Below are 22,874 nucleotides of genomic sequence, written 5' to 3'. Positions count from 1 at the left end.
CACGCGCCGGGGCACCTGGGAGCCTGCACCGCCAATGGGGCGCCTCGATGTCAGGCGCGGGCGCCGCGCGCGCCCCCTGGGGGCCGGGAGGAGCCGCGGGGGCGGCGGGGGCAGGCGCCGGGTGGCGCCGGGCCCTGGGGAGCTTCGGCAGAAACACGGGCCGCCCGCCCGCGGCCCCGGGCGGGCTGCAGCCCGCAGCAGTCACTGTCGTAGCCCTTCTTGCTTCCTTGCCTTCGGTGCGGTTTGCAGCTGTTGAGCCGCTTGTGCTAAGGCGGGCAGCGCAGGCGGCCTTGGGCTCTACAGAAGCGTGCAGGTGCTTCTGCGAGGCTGCGGCCGCAGCCCCCAGGGCTGCCGTTTCCAAGTCAAATTAATTACATTTAGATATGGACCCTCGTACCCATCCATAGCCCTGCCAGCTTTATTAGTTTCTAGATAACCACAAATCTCTTCCTCTTCTGCCACGGACAGGGTCATAGTTAAGTTAGTCTGAGTTAGTAACTTGAAAGCAAAGATCTGAGTTAATTTTTTTTAAGTTGCCTTCATGGTAAGAATAGGAGGCAGCTCTGCCTTAACACAAGTATTACCTATGATGAGTGCTTCAGAACAGATGTCTCTAATCTCATGTGATCTCAGCGGCTATAATACATCCAGAGGTTGATCACAGTCCTCTGGATAATTTTGCATTCATTCACAGGGATGTTCAAAAGAACAGGTTCCCAAGGGCAAATCCAGGTATCAGCCACAGTCATGGTGACCAATATCATTTTAGTTTAAAGGGACAAGAACTTGGCCCATAATGTGTTATGGGTAGTTCAACAGGGGCAAGTACTGAGACAAAAGAGGAAAAAGCACTATAAAGTGTGCTATTCAGTACAGAACTGGCATTTCAAGACCATTTATTTCTCTCGGAGACACAAGTATGCACTCGTGATTGTATTGAAGTAAAAACCCAAATTCTTGTGTTATTGACAACAGAAGCTGGTGCTGAACCATGAAGTGTACAGCTTTTGCTGTACAACAGGCTTTCTGCCTCTGCATGAAAATAGAAGTAGCACTCAGATGGCCCACTCCAGCACTTGCGCTGAGTAAGTGACAATGTCGAGTGGACAGGGAGTGGTAAAAAGACAAGAGTGGTAATGTCTTCAGCAGGCCAGCTTCCATTCAGCAAGAATTCACTATACCTGTAGGCTATAGAACAAGAAATACCAATTTGTGCAAGTCAGTAAGCATCTGATACTTAGCTTCGGTCATTCAACATTTAGAGATAAACTGATCTAACAATGGTCCTGTCTATGATACAAAATCTTCTAATATAGGTGTTCCAACAGCATTCTCACTTGGAAGTTCAGGGAGTATGGGCTGAACGAGCTTGTTAGATGGACTGAAAATCACCTAGACCACTGAGCTTCCAAGGTTGTAATCAACAGCTTGATGAACAGACAGTGGCTGGTAACCAGCATAGAGCCGGGGGGGATGAAAGAGTCGGCTGATACAATTGCTGTGGGGGGCAGCATCAAAAGCCTTATTGAAGTCTAAGTATTTTATGTTGCTAATCTTTGCTTGTTCACAACCCCACTGATTGCAGAAGGCAATCAGGTTGTTCAAGCACATTTGGCCTTTGGTAAATCTCCACTGCCTGTTCCTAATTTTCTTGGTGCCCATAGCCCAACTGAAAATGGATCCCAAGAGAAGGAACATGCTTCTGGAGGTGAGGCTGACTGGCTGGTCTGTAGTTCCTCCTTCTCATCTCTCTGAAAGATGGGTATAATGTTAGCTTTTCCCCAGTCAGGGACCTCCACTGATGATGGTGGTATCCCATAGATGATGGACAGCAGCCTTAGGAGAGCCCGAGTGAACATTAGGAAATAATTCAGCACAAGGAGGGTGGTGCAGCACGGAGACAAGTCCTCCAGAGAGGCTGTGTGCTCTCAGGTCTTGGAGAGCTTTAAGACTTGGCTAAACGAAGCCATGGCTGATCTGATCTGTTGTCAGCTGTAATCCAGCTTCAAGTGGGTGTCTTGGCTAGAGACTTCCAGAGGTCTCTTCTGATCAGCTTTTCTGAGAAGCTGTGGGTGCAGCCAGCCAGCAGCAATGTGTTGAAGAATGTTCTTGCAGCTCCCCCAGCTACCCTCTTTGCTGTCATATTAACTAATCTGATAGAAATGTTTTTCTGATAATATGGTTGGGCTTACAGCAATCATTTTGCTGGCCTGTGTTATAAACTGGGATGTATGTTTTCTTCACACTCCTTGGTTAAAAAGCAGGGTCACTGAAGCGCTACATTGTAGACCAAAACCTACAGCTCATTTTTAAGATAGTTCCAGCTCTTTTGGAAATCAGCATGTTTTTGGACTTCCACAATCTGGATGGATGCTGGTGTGAGCCTGGAATAAGTGAGGTGTGCAGTGCAAGACAAGCCTCTCTCAGGCACGGTTCCTCTGCGACACGAGCAAGTACTTTGTATGTGGAGTTGTGTATAAAGAACAGCCAAGGTCTCACCGCCGACTCTGACAGTGGCTCAGGGCAAAGCACTAACCTTAACAGTATTTTAACATTACATATTTTGACCTAAGGATCCTTGTTGGGCAGGACAAAGATCGTATCAGCAAACTAGACAACCCTTACTGAGAAAGGCTGCCTTGCAAATTATATTAGGCAAACGTAGGCAGAGGAAAGTACACTCATTTAACTGAGCTATAGACCCAAGCCAATACGCATCTCTATGTTTTTGCAGCGAGGGTTTCCTTTTTGCATTCTGTTAACTGAAAAATGGATTAAACTGTGGAGGGGAAAAAAAGTGAGGGAGATTGTGTAAGGCTTCACAGAGGTTTAGGTTATTACATGAGTTCATAAATGAGGCCCAGATAATTAAAAGATCAGCTTAACATTCACGAGAATTGAAAACGGCAACAGCGGGAAGACTTTCAATTTGCCTTCTGTTTTCTTTTCCCTGTCATGTGCGCATGACTAACCTCTGAAACCAGAACATAACGCCCCTCTTGAGGGCTGCGGGCGCTTCCCTGGCGTGCGAGTGACCACTTCGCAGCCCTTGACAGGGGCGCTACGAAACGAACAGCCGAGGCGTAATAAAATAAAATAAAATAAAATAAAATAAAATAAAATAAAATAATAGAACTTTAAAAATACCCTCCTCCCCCCCCCCTCAGCCCGGAAGCCCCGCCGAGCAGCAGCACTGTGCCGGAGGCGGCGCTCGGGCTGGCGAGGATGAAGAGCTGTTGGGCGCGGCCGTTAGGACCGTTGCCGCGGCCCCCGCGCGCTAGTCGGTGCCGCCCCTTCTCTCTTCTCCCGCCGCCCCGGCGGGCTGGGGGCGGGCGCAGCGCCACGCCGCGCCGCCTCGCAGGGCCCCGCCCGAGGCAGGCGCCGCCCGCCCGGGGGCTCGGCCTCTGCCGCCGCCCGCTCTTCGCCGCTTCCCTCCCCCCCCCCCCTCCCCCCCCGCCGGTCACTCCGCAGCACCATGCAGCTCCCGCCCGGCGCCGTGGTGCTCCTGGGGCTCCTGGGGGCCCTGCGCGCTGCCACCATAGGTGAGCGGGGCGGGCGGGCCGCCGCGGGGCCTCTGCGGAGGCGGGGGGAGCAGGAGCAGCCAGGCTGGAGGGGCGGCGGGTGGCGGGCGAGACAGGCAGCGGCGGGGCCGCCATGGCGCGGCCGTTGGCCCCGAGCGGAGCGGCCCGGCCCGGCCCGGCCCGGCCCGCGGCGGTGACCTGCGGCTCCGGGGTTGAACCCAAGCAGAGATCAAAGCAGAAGAACTGTGTGTGTGTGTGTGTGTGTGTGTGTGTGTGTGTTGGGGGGGGGGGGGGAGTTATCTTAATCTCTGCTGGTGCCGGCGTGAAGAGCTGGCAGGGGAGAGCGCATTCTAATCCCTCTCTTTCCTTTTCGAGCAAGGAGGAGGGTTGAACAGCTCCGAAGTCTTGGCTGGTACAAACGCCGTCATTTTAGCTGTTAAGTAGGTGTGCTTGACTGAGTGGCCGCAGTGCCAGCGATGCGGTGTGTGCTGGTGAGTTTGGTGTGTAGTATCACGCTCCATTAAAGGAAACAAGGTGGCATTTACTACCTATAAGTTTATAGGTGAAGGAGAGAGGGCTGATGGCTTTTTGTGGGCCAGGTGCAAATGGTCCTGAATTCCGTGTTAACTATGTCGCAAAAAACGTTATCCGTTAAAATCTTAAGAAAGAGTGAAACGCCTGGATCCTTGAGCTTGGTTCCTAGGATTACCTGTTGCCCGTGCTGATGTAGTCTGGCTTCATTCAGCATGGTTTTTCTTGTAGTTCTCCTGCACTTCTGGATGCAACCGAAAATAAACTTCCAGAGTCAAGTGACCTATAATAACTACAGCTTGTGAAGATCTAACCACTGTTTTTTTCCCTCCTGTTTAAATTGTTGACTTTTTTCCTATTCAAATAAAGGAAAAGAACCAGTTCCCTTTCAGAGGCAAGGCAAGCAGTCTCTTAGGTTAAGGTTGACACAAGCTTCCTCCTCTTAGTTTTTTTCTTTTTGGATAATTAAGCTTTATCAGAGGCAAGTTGAAAAAAACAGAAATCTACCATTGAGATGCTTAGCAGGGCTCCAGGACAGCATTTGCAATCCATTTCGGGTATGGGGGATTTTCCGCCTTCCTCCTGGCTTGTCTAGCATGCTCTAGGTGACCCTGCTTGAGCAGGAAGGTTGGACTAGATGATCTCCAGAGATCCCTTCCAACCTTACTGGTTCTATGACTTTCATGCCCAAGATCTTAGTGGATAAGCTAGGCATTCACTGCTTCCCATATGCTCTCAAAACTTCAGGTAGGTGCTTGATAAGTCCTGAGAATGAAGGCTCAGTGTTCTTAGTCTCTTGTTTAAAAATGCTGGCAAGCAGTTTATCTCCCTGACTCGAGTTAAGTGGGTCACGAATTTAGTTGTGGTTCGTTACAGTATGTGTAAAGGCAGATGAAAGCGAGACTAATCTAATTGCTTTGCTTTGAAGGAGGATATTGCTGGTACTCAATTACAGAACTGACTGCAGAGAGGAGGAAGGGTATTTTCTTCACAAAAAGCTAATAAATTGTATAATTTGCATATAAATGTTCAGCTGATCACTGGACTCTTTAAAGGAGGACACTTATTAAATGGTTCACGTATTTGAAATTCTTGTGACTAATCTGTCTTGGACAGGCAGGTTTTGAGGGTAGGGTCCAGTTTTCTCCTAATACTAGAAGATCACACTTTATTTTAAATGTTCAAATAGGTAAAATCCATGCATGATGGGCTATATTACACAGACACTCCTGCCCAGGAATCTGATGGGCTACAGCTCTTTCAAACACTTGTACAAAAGTACTGAGTTGATGCATCATGTCTGCTGCCTCACAGGGAGCTAGCTCCCCTTGCATGGAATAACAATGCAGCTCTCATTTGCTGTGTTCCTGATTTGTTTCTGAACTATTTAGTAATGAAAAACAAAACCAGCCTTATAGTGTAATTAGTATCAAGTAGTACTCTCTTGATACATTTTTGCCTGGATCAAGACCACCTTCTACATCAGAGATTTAACTAGATTAATAATCATGCAATATACAAGCCAACTGAATGGGGTATGTTCCCCCTCTTCCCCAATTTATTTGGATAAACTTAGTTTGTGCTAGCTGTTCACTCTATACGAAGCCAACATTTTAAAATAAGAGGTTCACACAAAGTTGTGGTGCTGTCTGAATGTGTTGGACGGCTGGTCGCTTCCTAGTGTAGTAAGATGGGGGTGGTGGTGCATTATTACCCGGATGTGTGAATAACACTTTAATCAACAGTGCCTGCAAGGTGATTCAGGCCTGGTCTTGCATATTCTGGCTGGTAATCAAAGTGGATTAACAAATCTCTAAGCAGGTGGCCTAGGTGCTTCTTACCCTCTTTCTTCAGAGGATTAAAGACCTAATAACTTCTGCAGCCTACTAGAAAGCAGTCTTTCTGGGATGGGAGTCATACAGTTGGGTACAACTTTGGTCTGTGCCAGAGTCCCCTGTAAGCATCAAATCAGACAGGTCACAAGAAAGGATATGAGATTAAAATTTAGAAGTGTTTGTAAGTCTCACTGCTCCTTTAGCAGATCTTTTTTGGGGTTTGTGCTGGCAGGTGAAGATGGTGGCCTCGTAGCAGGACTCTGCTGTGCATCCATCTGTGCAGGGCCATATAGAATCTGATATATCTTATGCCTTTTAATAAATAAGTATGTACTCGTGTCATCCCTGTTCAGATCAGTTTTCAGTCTGCTGAGCTTGCGTTTCTTCTCTATTAAATGTCTTCATGTACTTAATGACATCCTCTTCATTGGAGGGTTCTCACCTCTTAAAACTTATCCAAGCTTTTTCTGTGCATCTACTCTGATTAGCTTGGCATAAAGTAGAAATGCACTTTTTGTGACTCCCCTAGAGAACTTCTTTGAGGTAAGAGTACTGATGGAGCACATCTGTGAGTAAATACTCTTTCTGCATGTGCAGCCTTGGCACTTCTCCAGATAAATTTTTTAATGGAAACTGGGCCATTAGGTTACTAAGAACCTCGTGTGGTTAGCTGTTTATTGGTGATGAGAAGCAACACTTGACTTGTGGAGCTGGTTATGTGGCTTGCTTAAACCATTAAATGAACTGAGAACGTGGCACTGAATCAGCAGAATGGAAATAGTTCAGGCTGGCTATTGCTTGTTAGGGGAACTGCATGTTACAGAGAAGGGGCAATAGATGAAAAATGTCTGTAGAGGTGACTACCTCATTTCTTAGAGTTAGGAATAAGGGCTTTTGATCTCTGCAGTGCTTTGCAAAAGGTTGAATTCCTTTGTCTTTACTGGTTTTGGCATTATGCTTGTGGGTAAGGAGGTGCAATATGAGGTGACAGTGAATTTTTGCCCACCACTGCTTATCAATTTCTATCATACAATGAAATACCTATGCTGCTATTCTAGTATTGATAGTACTAGCATATTGAATAGTATGTGTTAAACACTCCATCTCTGCCCAGCTTTTGCTTCTTTTCAGTAGTGCTAGCTTCCTTTGAGCATATATTTTCAGTTGATAATTTTTGCAATATTGAGGGTTCCATTCTTGTGCCTTACCCTAAGCCACTCTCACATACAGTGACCTTCAGACTTATTTCTCCTCCTTGTAGAAAGGAGAAAATAGCTTTGCGTTTTGTCAGGGTTTTCCAAACCTTCACCATTTCAAGGTGAAGCCTGGCTTTTGTTTCTGACTCTGCTGCTGACCTCCTGGTTGAACTGCCTTGTATCTGTGATGGTGTCACATCTGTTGCATGGGCTGCTGAGCTTGCAGACATATTTAGTGTACTGTCATCAGCCTTACCTAAAAAGAAAGCTTGCATGCAGTGACCAGTACTGTGTGTTCATGGAGGTCTCCAGTACCAATTTCTGTCCCTCAAAGCACCTTTACTGACGCTGAACTCCATATGGATCAGGTAGTCTAATACCTGTCTGAGAAATTGTGATGGCGATGAGACTGATGGATTGTGAGTAGGCTGACTTGTCTTGCTCTCCATGCTCTTTTTGGTCTAGGAGCACAACCAATGACTAGCCCGAATGATACATGTAGGAAAGGCAAGAAAGTTGTGGGATGTTTTTTATTTTTTTGCGTTTTTTTTTAGGCGCTGTCTTTCAGCAAATGACTTAAGGCTCTGCTGTGCAGAGCATGTGAATTTCTAGTTGCCTTTCCTGTTCCAGGGCTTGTAAACCACAAGCTGAAAAACGGATAAATGTGATGTTTTTTTATTTGTTTAATCTCTCTCTCACACTCTCTCTCTCTCTTCCCCCCCCCCCTTTTTTTTTCTCTTCAGCTCAAACCAAAGTTTGAAATATGTCACCTGGACTAGTTAAGAGTAACTATGCAAACACTAAAACAACACTAGAACACTGTGCTTTAACTTACCACATACTTTAATTAAACTTGAGAGTGCCTGTGACATTTGGTCTCATGATCATATTTAAGTAGTGGCTGCATGTCTTTCTGAAGAATTGGCTTAAGAGTATTTCTTGTAGTTTAGGAACTGTGCTGAAGTTCTTAAAGCTCAGAGAAAAATATTGCTTTTGTTTCTATGTTCTAGCTTTCACTCCAGATCTCTGAATGCATAGGTTTATAGCATGCTAAAGAAAACAGACATACTCTGTGGTTGCAGATCTGGTAGAACATGTATAGAAATAAGAGCTTGGGAGGAGAGAGGTTTTGGAGCGGAGGGCATCTGAATACTGTTCAAGGGACTCTATGAAGAACTGGAAAAAATATTCAAAGCTTTTCTTTTTTTAATACCTCTAGTCATACATTAACAGATATCTTACACGTCTGAAAACTTGCAGTAGAAACTTCTTAATGTAAATAGACAAGTGGAGGCTCTTGTTTCTTCTGGATGGTTCCAGGAGAAATAGGTTTCATAATAAATAATAAAACTTTTCTGCTTTTCTTCATCTGAAAAGAGGAGAGAGTTGGGGTTAGGGGTTCACCTCTGTTTAAGCCTCATTGAGAGGCAAAAGAAGTTGGCCAAAGGTGCTTGGCTTCTTGGGAAAGAGAGTGAAAAATAAGGGGAAATGAATACAAGGGGAAAGGAATACAGGGTCTCCTGGGTATACCCTCTTGGGTATAGTTTGAGATGGGACGACTGTATCTCTTCCCTTTTTGGAAAGGACAGCTCCTGAATCCTCAGCAGCAGTGTGCTGGAGAGTGCTGTTTGCTGCTCTGCTTCTATTAGAGTACAGCACAATGTCAGCCTTGACACTTAAGTGGCATCTTTGTGGAAGTACTGTGCATGTATTTGGTAAGTTTAGGTCTGTTGGGCTACTGCATGTCTGTGTATGCACAGGGGAATGTTATGAAGCATCAGAAGGCAAAATGGGAGCGCAATCTTGCATACTCTAAAAGCATCTAGTCTGTTAACTGATCAGCAGAAGAATCTCATGACTTCTGTACAGATGCTTCTCTTCCCTCCCTTGATAGCCTCTGTCCTGCAAGATCCCAGTGGAGGGAGAAAGCAGGCTTTCTTGCAGGACTTCAACAGCAAGCCAAAGCTGGTTCTCCTAAAGACTCTTGTATTCTGGGTCATGTGGCTCTCTTTAAAATGCCAGAGAGTAGTGGAGTAATGCTTATCCTTAGAAGAAATAGTCTTGGCTGTAGCTTGGAAAAAGTAGGCAGAGGTCTACTAAATCCAGAAATCAAAGTTCTGCCATACTAATAATTAGGAATTGTGTGGGAGTAAAAGACAGGTGAAATAACTGGAAGTATATAAGTATGCATAGTCAAATTGCAAGTTTGATTCTATGCCATGGAAGCTGACTGCACTGTCCTAACTCCTGCATGTCTGGGAATTCACCCAGGGATATAACAAATGTTGTGCAAGTTGGCTGGCTAATGTAAGCATTGCTCTCCCATATCAGCAGATGAACAAACAGCACTCAGTGTCCTCTCTCTCGCATTTAATGTGTGCCAAATATTTCTTGCTCTTGATAGCACTAGATGGTCACCTGCAGCCAGTGTCTGCTGCTAATGCAGTTCAGGTGTATGAAATACAGAGCCTCCTGGCAGGATTTCCTTACTGCCTGTTGTGCTTAGGTGAGTGTCAGGCTGTGTGGAGGAATCTCTTGTTTAACCTGTTGTGGTCAGCACAGCTGTGTATAGCAGTCTTTGAAGCCCAAATACAACTTACATGGTGAGAATAGCATAAGGCAACATCTTGCTCTATTCCCAGCTGATTAATATCAGGCTCCCTGAAGCTTTCAGGCTTCCCTTGACAACAACTTTGTTTGGACGAAAACCATGTGGTTTTTTGTTTTTCTTAATGCAGGTCTTCTTGAGCTCTCCTTGGGAAAATTCAGAAATGTGCTACTTAACCAGACCAATTCAGTGGAAGCTGTAATCAGGAATGTTGCAAGCAATGTGACTGTTGTTATTTTTCAAGTACATGCCCAGCAAAACAATGTGGTGATATCCTTTGATAAGGTATGGTAAGAGTGTCAGCTCTCTTCTCAACTGTTACTTCCCCCCTCACACCCCAAAAATGAGAAGCAGTAGCTTGCTCTGGTACCTCTAAGTATGTATGTAGAGCTGAAGCTGTATAAACATAAAATATGTTTCTTGCATGAGTTTCTTGATTTCCGAAGCTAGAATAGTACCACCTTTCTCATGTTTGTATAATGTTGCTGCTATTTTGGAGGCTAGAATACTAAAAGGAACCTCAGAGCTGGATTGAAAGTGCTTTAGGGCTCTCTTCTTGATGGGAGTGATACTTTTGACAAGTGATTGCTGGCTGATATTTGTCATCTTTTATTTAATAACAGATCCATGGTAAGCATTTACCAGTTATTTCTATGCTAAATGTGATCTCTTTAGGATATTCAGATGACTGCCACTTATGTGTGTTGGATCTGGCTACTATAGGTAGTGTTTTATCCCATTGCTTCTCCTGAATTTAATTCTTGTTTGGTGGCATGTAGAGAAATTCCTTCACAGTACTACAGTGAAGGCTGCTACTTCTAGATAACAAAGTAAGTATTTCTACTGCTATACATTAGGCTCAGTTTGTCCTATTCACTAGGCTATAACCTGAAGGAGTGACTTTCTGCTACTGTGAGGGATCTAAGTAGTATTTCAACAGGATGTAGATTTGGTTGAAGGTGCTAGGTGAAGGTCTAACAGCTACCATCTGGCTGATTTCTCTTCTTCCGTATATCTCAAATAAGAATATACTGAATACCAGTGACTACACTCAGCTTGAGATGAATAAATTCTCTCACAAATCACCCACCTCAACCATCTTTGCATTGTTGAAATAGCCAGGCTTATAGGTCTCAGGGACTACTGTTAGACCTATTCAGCTCTTGATTATCTGTGGTAAGATCGTGTCTGAATCCACAGCAGAAATAGTCTGCATCTGCAGGGATTATCAGGCCAAGGATAGTGCTGTCTAAGTATGTCCATACTGCTTCCAGGGCTGGCCTGCCTCTGGAAGTATGGAGGTGAGCCAGACTTTAAAGCTTGTCAGTAGCTCCGTATGGAGTTGCTTCAGATAACTTTGTGGTGGTCTTAGAAAAGAGCATGCTTTCTATGCTGGAAAACAGATTTGAGTGCAGGTTAATTGTTTGTACCAGCCATGTGAGTGTGGGACTGCTGTTGTTGCTCTGGTCTTTCCTCAGGGCCCCTGGTTCTGAATGGAGGTGGTGTTGGGTTGTAGAGGGGAGATTGACCCAATGTCCAACTTGACCCCAGGCACTCTTACTAGGTGAAAGCTAATATTCCCTAGTTGGGTGTATGATGCAGGCATCTTGATAGCTTTCCAGGAACAAGCAGAGGTCTGGTATGGCTAGGGTTAAACCGGCTATCATACAGTCAGTCCCATTCTAGTGGAAAGAGCAAGGTGTATCTGCACTCCATTTCTCAGAATGTGTATAGCATCATCTGCAATTTAATTGTGATATTAACTCTCTGTTACTATTTTTATCGTGGAGTTTTTTGAGCCTAAGTTGGGCAGCAGGTGGTGTTAGGCCTCTCCCTTTTTTCTAGCTCTGAGCTACCAGCTAGGTGAGGGCTGAATGCCTCATTTATGGCAGCTGGTACTAAAATGTGTCCTACAGTCTTGTGACCTCAGGAATGTGATTTTCTGTGCAGTATGTCAGGCTGCAATTAAATTTATTCTGGAATAACTATGTGCTTACACAATCTGTTTCTGTCCAGAATCCCTCTGTGAACAGCTCAGGAACTGGAGTAGACAAAGGATTGATTTCCATTCTTCAGCCTCAACAGAGTGTATGTACGTGGTACCTTCGGTCAGTGGATGCTAACCAGGTGTTAAGCACAGCTATCTCTATTCCTTATATGGAGAAAGGTATGTTCTTACTACTTGTTAAGGGATACCAGCTGTCTATTAGAAGTTAGCCATGAGAACTGAAGTGTTGATCTTCTAGAGGTGATGTTATTAAATAGTGAAAATGTAGGGTAGAGATGCCAGAAGTCCTCTTGAAATGAGCTGTCAAAGCTTGGGAGTAATACTGAATTAAAGCCACACGTATCAATGTATTGTATGGTCTTGTCATGATTTCAGCCTCAGAGTAGCAAACTGCTGTGCATGTGTAACGGGACTTATTTTAGTGATAACTACTTGTGTTGTCTACAGGACTAGGACATGGTAATTCCAGGTCCTCAGCAAATAGACTGTGCCTACAAGTAGCTGCGTTTGAGGTCTTAATAAAACTTTTCATATTGTGTAAATGGGAGTAAAAGCTACTACAGCTAACTATCTGTATTTCAGATCCTATTCCTGGAGGCTGCAATCTAGAATTTGACTTGGAAGTGGATCCCAATATTTACCTAGACTATACCTTGGTTGATGTATACATCAAGTTTGCCCCTGCGAACTTGGGATATGCCAGGTGTGTGAAACCTTCAGTACACTGATAGTCAGACCTTTTCAATTCTATATTTGACCTGGCCCATAAAACAAGAGTCTACTGGAAAGGCTGTGCGTCCAACTCCTGGCAGAAATCCTGTCTGCTGTGACAAGCAAACTAAAAGATGAGGGAGGAGGGGAAAGGGGTAACACAGGAGAGAGCTGAAAGCTGCAGCTTGTGGGAGAGATTACAACTTCACATGCACAAGCAGTTGGCAAATACTAGATCTTCCTGTTCCACGTAGTGACTTACTTAATTTGAGGAAAAAATTGTGCTTTATAGTCCATTTCATCACTTCACTACTATGAAGGCATGATGATAACATAAAGTTTTACCAGACGTTAACATTTCAGGTCATAAGCTGTTACCTCTTGGGTAGTGCATGGTGTCCCAGATAACCTTCCTCATTCCCTCTCCACTATGTTTGTGCATTTTAACAGAACTTTTTATATATTGCATATATGGAAAAACAAATACTGAAGCTGTAATGCTCTGGCTGTTGTGACATCTTGGAATTCATGTGCCAGTTCCTTATCACAGCTTACAGAAAGCCTCTGTAAACTTAAAGGCAATTGCCAGAACAGATTCTCTATCTGCAGATATCTGGTTCTGCAGTGTAATCCTGTTGTAGTCCGTTCTCAAAAGCATTTATAGCCTAGGAGTTAAGGCCAGCAACTGGTTCAAACTAAAAAGTAGAAGCCAAATGTTGCCAGCTCAGACAGGAAACTTCTGAAAACTAGTGTTAATATCTGAGGGCTTGTGCTGGAGATGTAGCTGACCTCTCTTTAATTACAGAGGAGCAAATCCACCATCTTGTGATTCAGGGACTGATCAGAACTCCAGATGGCGACTGCATTATGATGTCTATCAGTACTTTTTACCAGAGAATGATCTTTCTGAGATGGTACTCATGAACCACATCCGGAAGATGTCTGAGGTGCACAGTATCAAAGCTAATGGCATTAAAGTAAGTCTGAAGTGTTAGTATGCTAAGCATTTGACAATGGTATTAAGCCATTTGACTTGACTTTTCACTTTCTCTGTGATTCCCCCCCCCCCCCAACACACACACCTTTTGAGTGGTGGCAAAGGCAAGCTGCTGACACTTCTTGCTTTTTATCTGTGATTACTGGCTGGGAGGTGCATGACGCCTACAAAATGGCAACCACTGGCATGGGATAGAGCTGGCTGATGAGCTTATCCCAGTGATGTGGCAGGGTTGAGGCTTCTAGTAATGCTTTCTGATATTAGGTAGATGTTAGTCTGTGAGGTGTTTCTGTATGTCTGGCACCCTGTTCTCCATCAAATAAGTTGTTAGCGCAGTGTCTCTTAGCTAAATACTATTTTAACCATAATGCTCCTCAGTGGTGTTGAGGCCAGTTTGGCCAGAACAGTACTGTGATCGAGTGCCTATAAACTCACTGTGGAAGAAGAGCAATTTTTGAAAAGGATGGCTGCAGGCTCCTGCAGTGCCTGGCAGGTGCTGAGGATTGGGCAGGAAATGGAAGGAACAGAAGAGGTAGGAACGTGTGGTGGACCTGGACTAGAAACTGGATCCAGTTTGGAGGGGCGTAAAAAGATCTGATATGTGAGAGTGAACACTCGCTGGGTGAGAGCTCTCGCTTGTACTTTTTCCTGGTCCTTTTCCTTGAGTTTCTGAGTACTACCTCAGCTGCTGTATTTATACATGAACATGCTATCAGTAATAGAGAAAAGAGCAGGTCTTTGCAATTAATACTCTTTACTGTCCCAGATGCTTACACTGACAGCTGATGACAAGACCAATGTCTACTTTTCCTCGCTACCTGGGCAAGGTGTGATCTACAATGTCATAGTACGGGATCCTCTTTGGAATACTTCTGCTGCATACATACCTGTGCATACATATGCCTGCAGCTTTGCTGACTTAGTGGATAACTGCTCTTCTGTCAGTAAGTTGGGACTTGTACATCCTTGCAAGCATGTCTCAGAAGCTTGATGTTCTCTGATACGCTGAGCAAGGCTCTTGAGGCTCTTTAGATATGAATATGTTTTGTTATTTTATGTCTCGATCTACTTCTTGATTGAGAAGAATTTCTAGAATGATAACTTAAGGCTGTGAGGAACTGTTAGCAATAGAATATTAAACTAAGATTTTTAATATGAGTTTGCAAATACAAGCTTTCAACTCTGTAGTGCTGCACTAGCTTTTCCCCTATAATTTGGATATGTAATCTTCAGTCACTTCTATTACTATAGATGCTGTGGGTGAAACTGGGTTAATAAAACAAGAACTGGATTAGGATCCAGCCCAGTCTTTGTAACTGTACTAGTGCTGACAATAACCAGCAAATATTTTGAAAAGAGTCATCCAAAAATAAGTATGAACATTTGGTAGAATATATCATAATGGTAGAATTGGAGGGGAAGAAGAGCAAAGCTGCCGTTCTTGTTATGCCTGAAGAAGGGACAGGATAATAAAGAGAATAGAGTTGATAAAGCAAGATCCATGTTATGGCATATAGCAAATAAACCAGGGTAAATAAGTGTTGTCAAATTTGAAGAAGAGAGATTTCGGAATTTACTTGTCTCAAGTAGCTTAAGTACTGATAAGAATTTTGCTTAAAGGACAGAGGTGAATAAAACTGGGATGCTGACTGTTCCTTCTGTTGTATGAAAAAGTATATTAAAGGGATGTTACGGTAACGGCTGCAATAGCAGAGACTCCACTTGCTACCTCAGTCACTAATTCCTTAGCACCATTCCCCATAGATGGTTGAATTTTCTCATTTTAAAGCTGAGCAAAGAGTTTTCAGGTAAAGCTATAATGGTAACACAAACAGCAAGTTAAAACTGCTTACTTAGTAGAGTTGTAGAAACTTTAGTCTTTTGAATAAGAAGAAAGCTTTTTCCTAACTAACCTGGGATTGCTTAAATATTCTGTTAGTGATTCTTTTAAGATAAGCTTTAGATCAGACGTATCTGTTCACATTATACTTCTGAAAGAGTAGCAGCTATTACACTGCCCGGGTGACAGCAACCTGACCTTATCTCAATCTCATCAACGCAGGGAATATTCTAGTTACCCTTTTTCTTTTTCCTTATAGGCAAACTCTCTACCAAAATACTCTTCACTGCTCTTGCTGTTCTTGGTCTCTTCACTTGCTATTTTGGACACAGATTCTGGAAAACAGGTACTAACTGGTTTTACCTCCTGTTATACATGTGGTTGGAATTTTATAGCTGTTACTTGATATCATGTAGAGCTGTAGTGTTAATAAGAATCATTTAGTAGTGATTTTGTCAGCTATATCTGCTGCTTTGCATTGGTGGGATCAGAGCTCTTGTGTACAGAGCAAGAAGCTTCTGGTATTCAGAGAACAGGAAACTAGAACTAGGTGTGCATGCTGGCAGGCATAGATATAAATAGGTTCTTCAAATTCAAATAATCAAAAAAGTTACATAAGAGCCTTTTCTAGAACAAGACAACATTGTCTGTTTTTTCTTGTGATTCTCAGCCAGTGAGCTGAGACTTTCTGTTCGCTGTTGTAAAAAGGTGTCTGAGAGTGTAAAGTAGGCTTGTTGTAAAGTGATATGACAGTACGCTAAATCTTCTTTCCCTCTGTTTCCCTAGACTTATTCTTCATGGGCTTCATATTCACAGGATTCTTCTTCTTTGTATTCATTACTAGGGTAACTGGCCTTGGTTATGATGGTGAGTAGATGTGTCAGGATACACAGTCCTGTTCCCAAAGCAATATTGTTATAGCTCCCTTAAAACTTTGATTGTGTTTGTGGCTGGCTAGTCTTAAGAAGGATAGCAGCATGATAAACTAGTGACTGAACTGAGTACTATCCCAGCAGCACTAACAGACACAAAATAAGTATTGCTTCCAACCCCAAACAGCAGTGATGCAGAACTAATAGCTGCAACTATAAAAGACAAATTTGAGTATCTGTCCAAGGAAGATCGAATCAAAGGTAGCTGGCAATTTGCAACATACTATTTCCTTCCTGCTTCTCTTCTATATTGGGGGAGGTTCTAGCTTAAATGCATTTTTTTTCCTCTGTAAGCTGAGAGTATAAACAGTCTGCACCCTGTTTGTTAGGCTGACAAGGATTAGTGTTCTTTTGTCTTTTCATAGATCCTACCTCACACAGTTACCTTCCTGATGCATGTGCATTATCTGTCACAACCACAACTGCCCTGGGATCTCAAGCTACTGCTGTGCAGACTAGCAATATTTTCATTGCAGTCCTCTATTATTCTAAGTACCACACCTTCTCTTGCTGACTAGAGGCTTTAAGTGAAATGTGTGAAGGACAATTGTGAGATGGCTATTACTGTGAATACTGATCCATTTATTTGGAACTAACAGTAAGGCTTTTTGCAAAAAGGCTTCATTAGGTAATGAAACCAAGCATGTAAGTAAAGCTGCTGTATATGCTACTGCAGTAACTTTAGTTTCCAGAGTGTTGCCACAGTACTTAGTTTTGAATTTCCTCTTTCTTTTTCAGTACGTCTTATTTTGACAGCAGTGGCTGGAATTATCGGAGGGCTTGTCCTGGTTGTTAACTGGTGGAGATTTGGATCTGTCCTGTTTTGTATGTTGATTATTGGACTTGTGCTGGGGTTTCTCTTCTCGTCGGTGATCTTCTTCACTCCACTAGGTATGCACTGAAGTAGCCAGCACTCTGCAATAGAGCTTTTTTGTGCTTTGCTTCTGTGTTAGAGGGACCTAGTTTATGGAGATAGCTTCTGATATCTCTCCAGGACATTGCAAGGCTCTGAGATGAATGCAACAGACTGGCTTATCTTAATGTGACGCTTTCCCGTGTTGGGAAAGCTGTCCCTGAAGCATTTCTTCAGGTGTGCTGCAGTTGAAATTACTTAGGGAATTTCCACTGGTGGGAAGAGGGAATTTCCACTGGTGGGAAGAGGGAATTTCCACTGGTGGGAAGAGGAACCTACTTACCCTGCAAGCACCTTGTTGAGACTCTCCCCCACCCAAGCTACTTGCCATCTCAGCAGTCAGTCACACCAGCTCTGCTCCAGGCATGCATTTGCTGTCTGTCTTGTTCTCTGATCCTAAGCAAGTTGCTGTAGAGTCTACAGTTTAACTTAGAGGCTTCAGAAGCAAAGGCATCATAGATCAAGAGCTCTTGCAGGTAACTTTCACCATGTTACAGTGCAAATAACCTTGTTGGCAGAATTGCGCTGTAAGAATCAAGCTTGCATTTGCAGTTGACTTGACGTCGTTGGGGACTTTGCAGTGACTTGGAGGAAAACAATAGGTAGACAACAAATCCACTTACAAGCAAGCCTGGCTGCAGAGCTGTAATTCCTTGGGGACAGCAGAACATCAGCCACACTGCTTCCTCTGCTGTAACTTTACATCTCAAAACTGCACTTCTTTCAAATCTTCTTACCCCAGATCCCATGTTGGGCAATTTTTTGTTCTTAGGCCATCTGTGTTTGACTTGAGCCTAGATTCTGTGATAATACATGAAGTCCCTAGTTGTTCCTTATTACAGTAAAACACTAGATCATCTTGGGGTCAACTTGTCCCCTGTGTTTAACTGACAGGGCTTATAAAGCAGAGACAGTAAAACAGTGTTTACTCAAATGACTTAGTTCTTCTACGTCTAGGAAGAGCAATTTGTTGCCCTCTGTGTGTATAAGCTGTGGTTTTTTTGCACCGAACTCTAGAGCCAAACCTACCTGATGTAGGTTTGTAGATTATAAACTTATTCATGCAGTTAGGCCTCTTACTGGATGGAAGTACTCTGCTTTTATCAGATGATTAGCAAATGCTTCAAAAAGATCTATTGTCCTTCCTTGGCATATGAGACCTGTACTGAACCAAGATTCTCTTTTTCTGTCCTTATACAGGATAACGCTACTAAAATGCATTTACAAAAATTGGCTGTTGACCTCAGAAGCTGTATTTTTTTTTCTTTCTATGTGTTACTCCATGTACTTTCTGAATTAGTGTTTGGGGAGGAGTTCATTCCAAACCACTTTAAAAAAGCAAGCATGTTTTGTTAACGTTAGTAAAAAGAAACTACTTCAGTTGTGGAAATCCGGTATCTTTGCAGGAGATTACAAAGTCTTTCGTGATGATGTTGTGTTCTGGGTGACCTTTTCTTGTGTGGCCTTGTTGATTCCAGTGCTTTTTTTTGGCTGTCCAAGAATTGTAAGTAATCTGCATAGTTACCTCAGGGGGAAAAGAGAGAAAGGGATGTCAGACACTCATGCAAAATGTAGCTCTGTGGGAAATGTACAGAAGAATTAACATGTAGCTCAGCTCTTTCAACCCAATCTCTCTAGAGATTGACTCTAGAGAGTTCCTGTTCAGTCCCACTTGTGTTGAATAGTCCATAAGCAAAAGAATGATTTTTGTCTGATGTTGCAGATAGATTAAAGATAATAATTATTGGACACTACCCCTGCTGTCCTAACAGGATATCTGGATAACTAGTGTGAACAGCCTGCTGGTACCCACATATCTTATTGTAAGAGTGTTGAACTAATACAAAATGCTGCCTTAAGGAGATGGGGAATAAAGAGAATGTTTATCAGCCTCCTAAAGCTGTTATATGGGTATTTGTTTGCTTTTCTCTAGCTGAACATATTGGCTTGTGGAATAGTAGGCTCTTACTCAGTGGTCTTGGCTATTGCCTGTTATGTCTACACAAGTCTTGCCTACATCACCTTAGACCTGCTCAGAAGAATCCTCAATGATTACTTCAGCAGAGCTTATACCAATGTGCCTTTTCAAACAAATGGTGAGTGCTGCTCTTCAGACTTGATTTTTTTTTAAAAAAAAAAAACACATGATTACATTACAAGCTACATTTCCCCTACCCACTGATCCTGTAGCCTCTGAAATAGTCAGGCATCTTGCAGAGTACTACTACATGTGAGCACCTTTAAATTCATTCTTCAGTGGCTAGAAAAGGAAAGAACGATTTGTGGGAGGAGGCAGGGGAACCATCTAGTCCACTTTATTTTTATAGCTTTGAAACTCTATTTTGGACTTCACACTATTATTCTAGTGTAAGAGTAGGCTGAGGTATGTTAACTCTGCCTGTTAAAGTTCTAGAGCGGTTTCCTCTTTGTACCTGGATAAACAGTCAGAAGGTCTGGAAAGGAACTACACTGCTTAATGCTCTCTACTTTTTCAATAGAAAGTGTCTTGGGGTAGTTGAGAATATGGCCTCTTAACTGCTAACACAAGCACTAACATAAAATGCTTTTCTGAGGAAACTGGTGTGTCTTTGCTTCCGTTGTGAATAATGTGTGTTGGAGGGCAGGAGGGAAAGAGTGGAGAAAATAACAAATGTAGTGTGAGGCTTATCATCCAAATGAAAAATTCTAGTCCTTTAAGAGAAATACTGAGGCACCAGCCTTCCAGCACCTGTGTGCTGAGGTTATGTGACAAAGGCACTTGTGGCAGTCCACATCTGAGGAGCGTCCTCCAAGTTACTGCTGATGAGTTTGCAGAGCAGGCAGTCACAAGGCCTAATTCTGTGACTGACAGGTTGCATCAACTGCATGTTTTTTGTCACTGCTTAAACTTAAGCTGGCATGGACATACCCTCAGTGTGAGGGTCTGGAGATAATGTTTCATTCCTATCTAGCTCTAAACTTGTCAACATTGTGCTTGGGAGGGGAGAAAAACTTCTGTTTTGTCATACGATTTTGTTTTTTTTTTTTTTCCCTCTTCCTTCAGACTTCATCATCCTGGCAGTGTGGGTAATGCTGGCCCTCAGCGGAATAACTGTGCAGCTTCGCCGAGAGAGAAGTGAGGTGCCCTTCCCACCGCACCCCTATCTCCTTTGGAAGAGGGAAAGGGAGCGCAGAAGCACAAATATTTTAGACCCTAGCCATCACATTCCTCCCCTGAGAGAGAGGATCCATAACAAGCTGTTGCAGATCAGAGAGGTCTTTCAGAAGGAGCAGCCAGCTGGGGAAAGAACTCCATTGCTTCTATAACCAAATAACTGGTGGACACAGAGGAAGAGTCTAGAAATGATGTGAGATGGGTGATCATCAGCAAACAGTGAGCCAATGGTGCAGGCTTTTACCACCCTGCTTAATGAAAGGATGGTGTTTGCCCACATTGGAAGAAAAGCATTGATCTGTCCATACACTACATGCTATTCTGACTTTTTTCCTCAATAGCCCACTCAGTCTGTTGTGACATGCATGTGTCTAGCTGCAGAGAGCTTGTGCTATGGGTAAAGTACAGGTGTTTGTCTTATGATCTAGCTTGATGTTTAAATGTGAAGTATAAAACAGCCCTTAAGGTAACCTGTACAGTGTCAGTTCTTCCCTCACAGTGTGAAAAATCACTGCCAAACTACTATCTGACTCCCAAAGGTGAGCAGCCTGTCAGCTTGCAAGGGAAGAAGATAAGGACCATAAACAGAAGGAGTTATTTTAGCAGCAGCTGAAGTATTATGTTCAAATAGGTACAAAATTTATGGCTGCAGAAAGTTGCTTCCAAGAAGTATTACTGAACCTTGCAAGCTGTACTAAATGACTTGAATTCAAACTGCACTGGATTAACTGCTGTATGTGTGCACATTAGGACTCAAAGTGAAGTCGTCGTGTCTCATACCAGGTCTGTCTCCCCCGCTTTCAGTTGGCTCTGTAGCAAACTGGTTCTCTGGTTTCTGTAGAGACAACTGCTAAAAGAACACATGAGGTTTGACTCCTTGCTTGCTTTCTGAACAGCCTGACTTGTTTAAACTCTGGTATCTTCCCTCATCTTTTGATGGGGTGCTGTCATTAAAAAAAAAAAAAATGAAATAAGCACTTCATAGCCAATGACAGTCTCTTCCTGAACTTGGTTGAAACACTAGCTATTTTTTAATCACTGAATCTTTTAATTTTTGCCTCTGAGGCATGGAAATGGCATACTGCAGGCAAAATACTGACCAGGGTCCTTGCTGACTGAATGTGTTCCTTACTGACTTGGACTGAATCTACCCAAAGTATAATGCAGTGTGAAAGGAGATGGGGACCACCCTTTTATTCAGTGGAGAACTACTATCTTGTGTGGTGGCTTTATTCACTTCCTTAAACAAAACCAAACCTAGCTTTTCTCAAAGTGCTAACTGGAGCGTTGTGGGGTTTGATCACATAAATGCACAGTTCCAAGGCTTCCCTTGCTTCCCTTTTCCCTCTTCTCCACTCCAAAACCGGGTATTCACCTTCAACATTTACATGGTGATCTGTCATGCATTAAACAAGGGTTGAAGTTTCACATCCCCTATCTCGCTACAGGCTATGGTGGCTTGTTCTGCTTCTTCTCCCTATCCTTGTATTTTGAATATGAGCAGCAATGTGGGTAGTCCTTCCTATATGAACTTAAACAGATGTTCTGTCAGTTGAATGGAACTACAGCTAATGAATAACTGAAACAGACTTAAGTTTTCAGCCACCACTTTAAATTTTCGGCATAAAGTACAGGAGAAGCAACTTTTCATATGGAAAGTGCCAAGAGAACTTTTTTGGAGAACTCTCTCAATTGAAGGCTAAAATATCGTGGTAGCAGAAAAGAATTAAAATGGCTCGACTGGTAGCCTATTTCTCCTTACAGAATGAAGACTTATAACATGATGTAGCATCTGAGGTAACTGAGCTGATCTGACTGAGAGGGACAATTCCCAGGGTTGCTTAGAGCTGGAACATCTGCCTCAAACAGCTGAGCTAGGCTAAAATCCTGCAGTTAGATCTTGCTCCACTGGGCTGCTCTCCATGGCAAATGGGGGTGGCTGAGGGCAGTGCTCTTTCCCTGGCCTCTAGCAGACTGATGCTCACTGGCTGCCTTTACAGCTGATGCTGAGCATATCTTTGCCATGTTTGATGGCTAAGTAGCAGACACTTATTTCGTATACAAATGCTCTTAAACATGTTTACCTTCTGTTTTTATAACTGCTGTGATTAACATTGTGGAATAAGTTTAACTCTAATATTTTCTATAACTTTTATAATAAAGATGTCTTTCAAAAAAAAGTACTGAAACTCTGTACTGAATTCAATGATGCTTATTCTTCAAAAGGCTGAAGCAAGCTCTAGGAAGTTCGTTCTGAAAGATTTATTAGACCCTTAAGGGATAAGATAGGGGGAACTTAGCTTTCCTGTTGTAAGGACTTACTGTAGTTACAGGAACATATGCAGATTTGGGTTGAGACTGTTTCCTCCTCCTCCCCCCGTGAGATGAGTGAGAAGTATGTGACCCAAAGAGATGTTCTGTAGCATCGTTGACCAGGATGCAGGGGAACAGAAGGATGATTGCCGTGAAGTCTTGACGGGGGACTAATCTACAGAAAGATCATATCATGTAGGAAGCGTGTGACAGAGCTAGACATGAAACCTTGCTGGAGAGCCTGAAAAGATGGGCTAGGGATGGATATTCTTCTGTGTTCTGTAAGCTGTGTAGGAAACAGTGGTGATAATCAGA

The 22,874-nt window shown here is 43.3% G+C and overlaps 1 protein-coding gene across 1 annotated transcript; it reads left to right on the top strand.

Moving 5' to 3' along the window:
- Positions 1–3,471: 3,471 nt before the first annotated feature.
- On the top strand, positions 3,472–22,408 carry TM7SF3 (transmembrane 7 superfamily member 3). Its single transcript, XM_062592037.1, has 12 exons — positions 3,472–3,542; positions 9,822–9,976; positions 11,708–11,858; positions 12,282–12,402; positions 13,216–13,387; positions 14,174–14,351; positions 15,507–15,593; positions 16,034–16,114; positions 16,918–17,070; positions 18,499–18,596; positions 19,026–19,188; positions 20,136–22,408. The coding sequence occupies exons 1-12, from the start codon at positions 3,476–3,478 to the stop codon at positions 20,396–20,398; spliced, it is 1,689 nt and encodes a 562-aa protein (XP_062448021.1). The 5' UTR covers positions 3,472–3,475; the 3' UTR covers positions 20,399–22,408.
- Positions 22,409–22,874: the final 466 nt, after the last annotated feature.

The sequence above is a fragment of the Rhea pennata genome, chromosome 1 (genome assembly GCF_028389875.1).
Source record: "Rhea pennata isolate bPtePen1 chromosome 1, bPtePen1.pri, whole genome shotgun sequence".
Lineage (NCBI taxonomy): Eukaryota > Metazoa > Chordata > Aves > Rheiformes > Rheidae > Rhea > Rhea pennata.
Note: the sequence above shows the minus strand (reverse complement) of the source record. Positions and strands in the feature narration are given on the sequence as shown.

Coding starts and splice junctions, on each gene's coding strand:
- TM7SF3 (XM_062592037.1), top strand. CDS start 3,476: ATGCAGCTCCCGCCCGGCGCCGTGGTGCTCCTGGGGCTCCTGGGGGCC. Junction 11,859..12,281: donor TATTCCTTATATGGAGAAAG/GTATGTTCTTAC, acceptor TCTGTATTTCAG/ATCCTATTCCTGGAGGCTGC. Junction 17,071..18,498: donor GATCTTCTTCACTCCACTAG/GTATGCACTGAA, acceptor GTATCTTTGCAG/GAGATTACAAAGTCTTTCGT.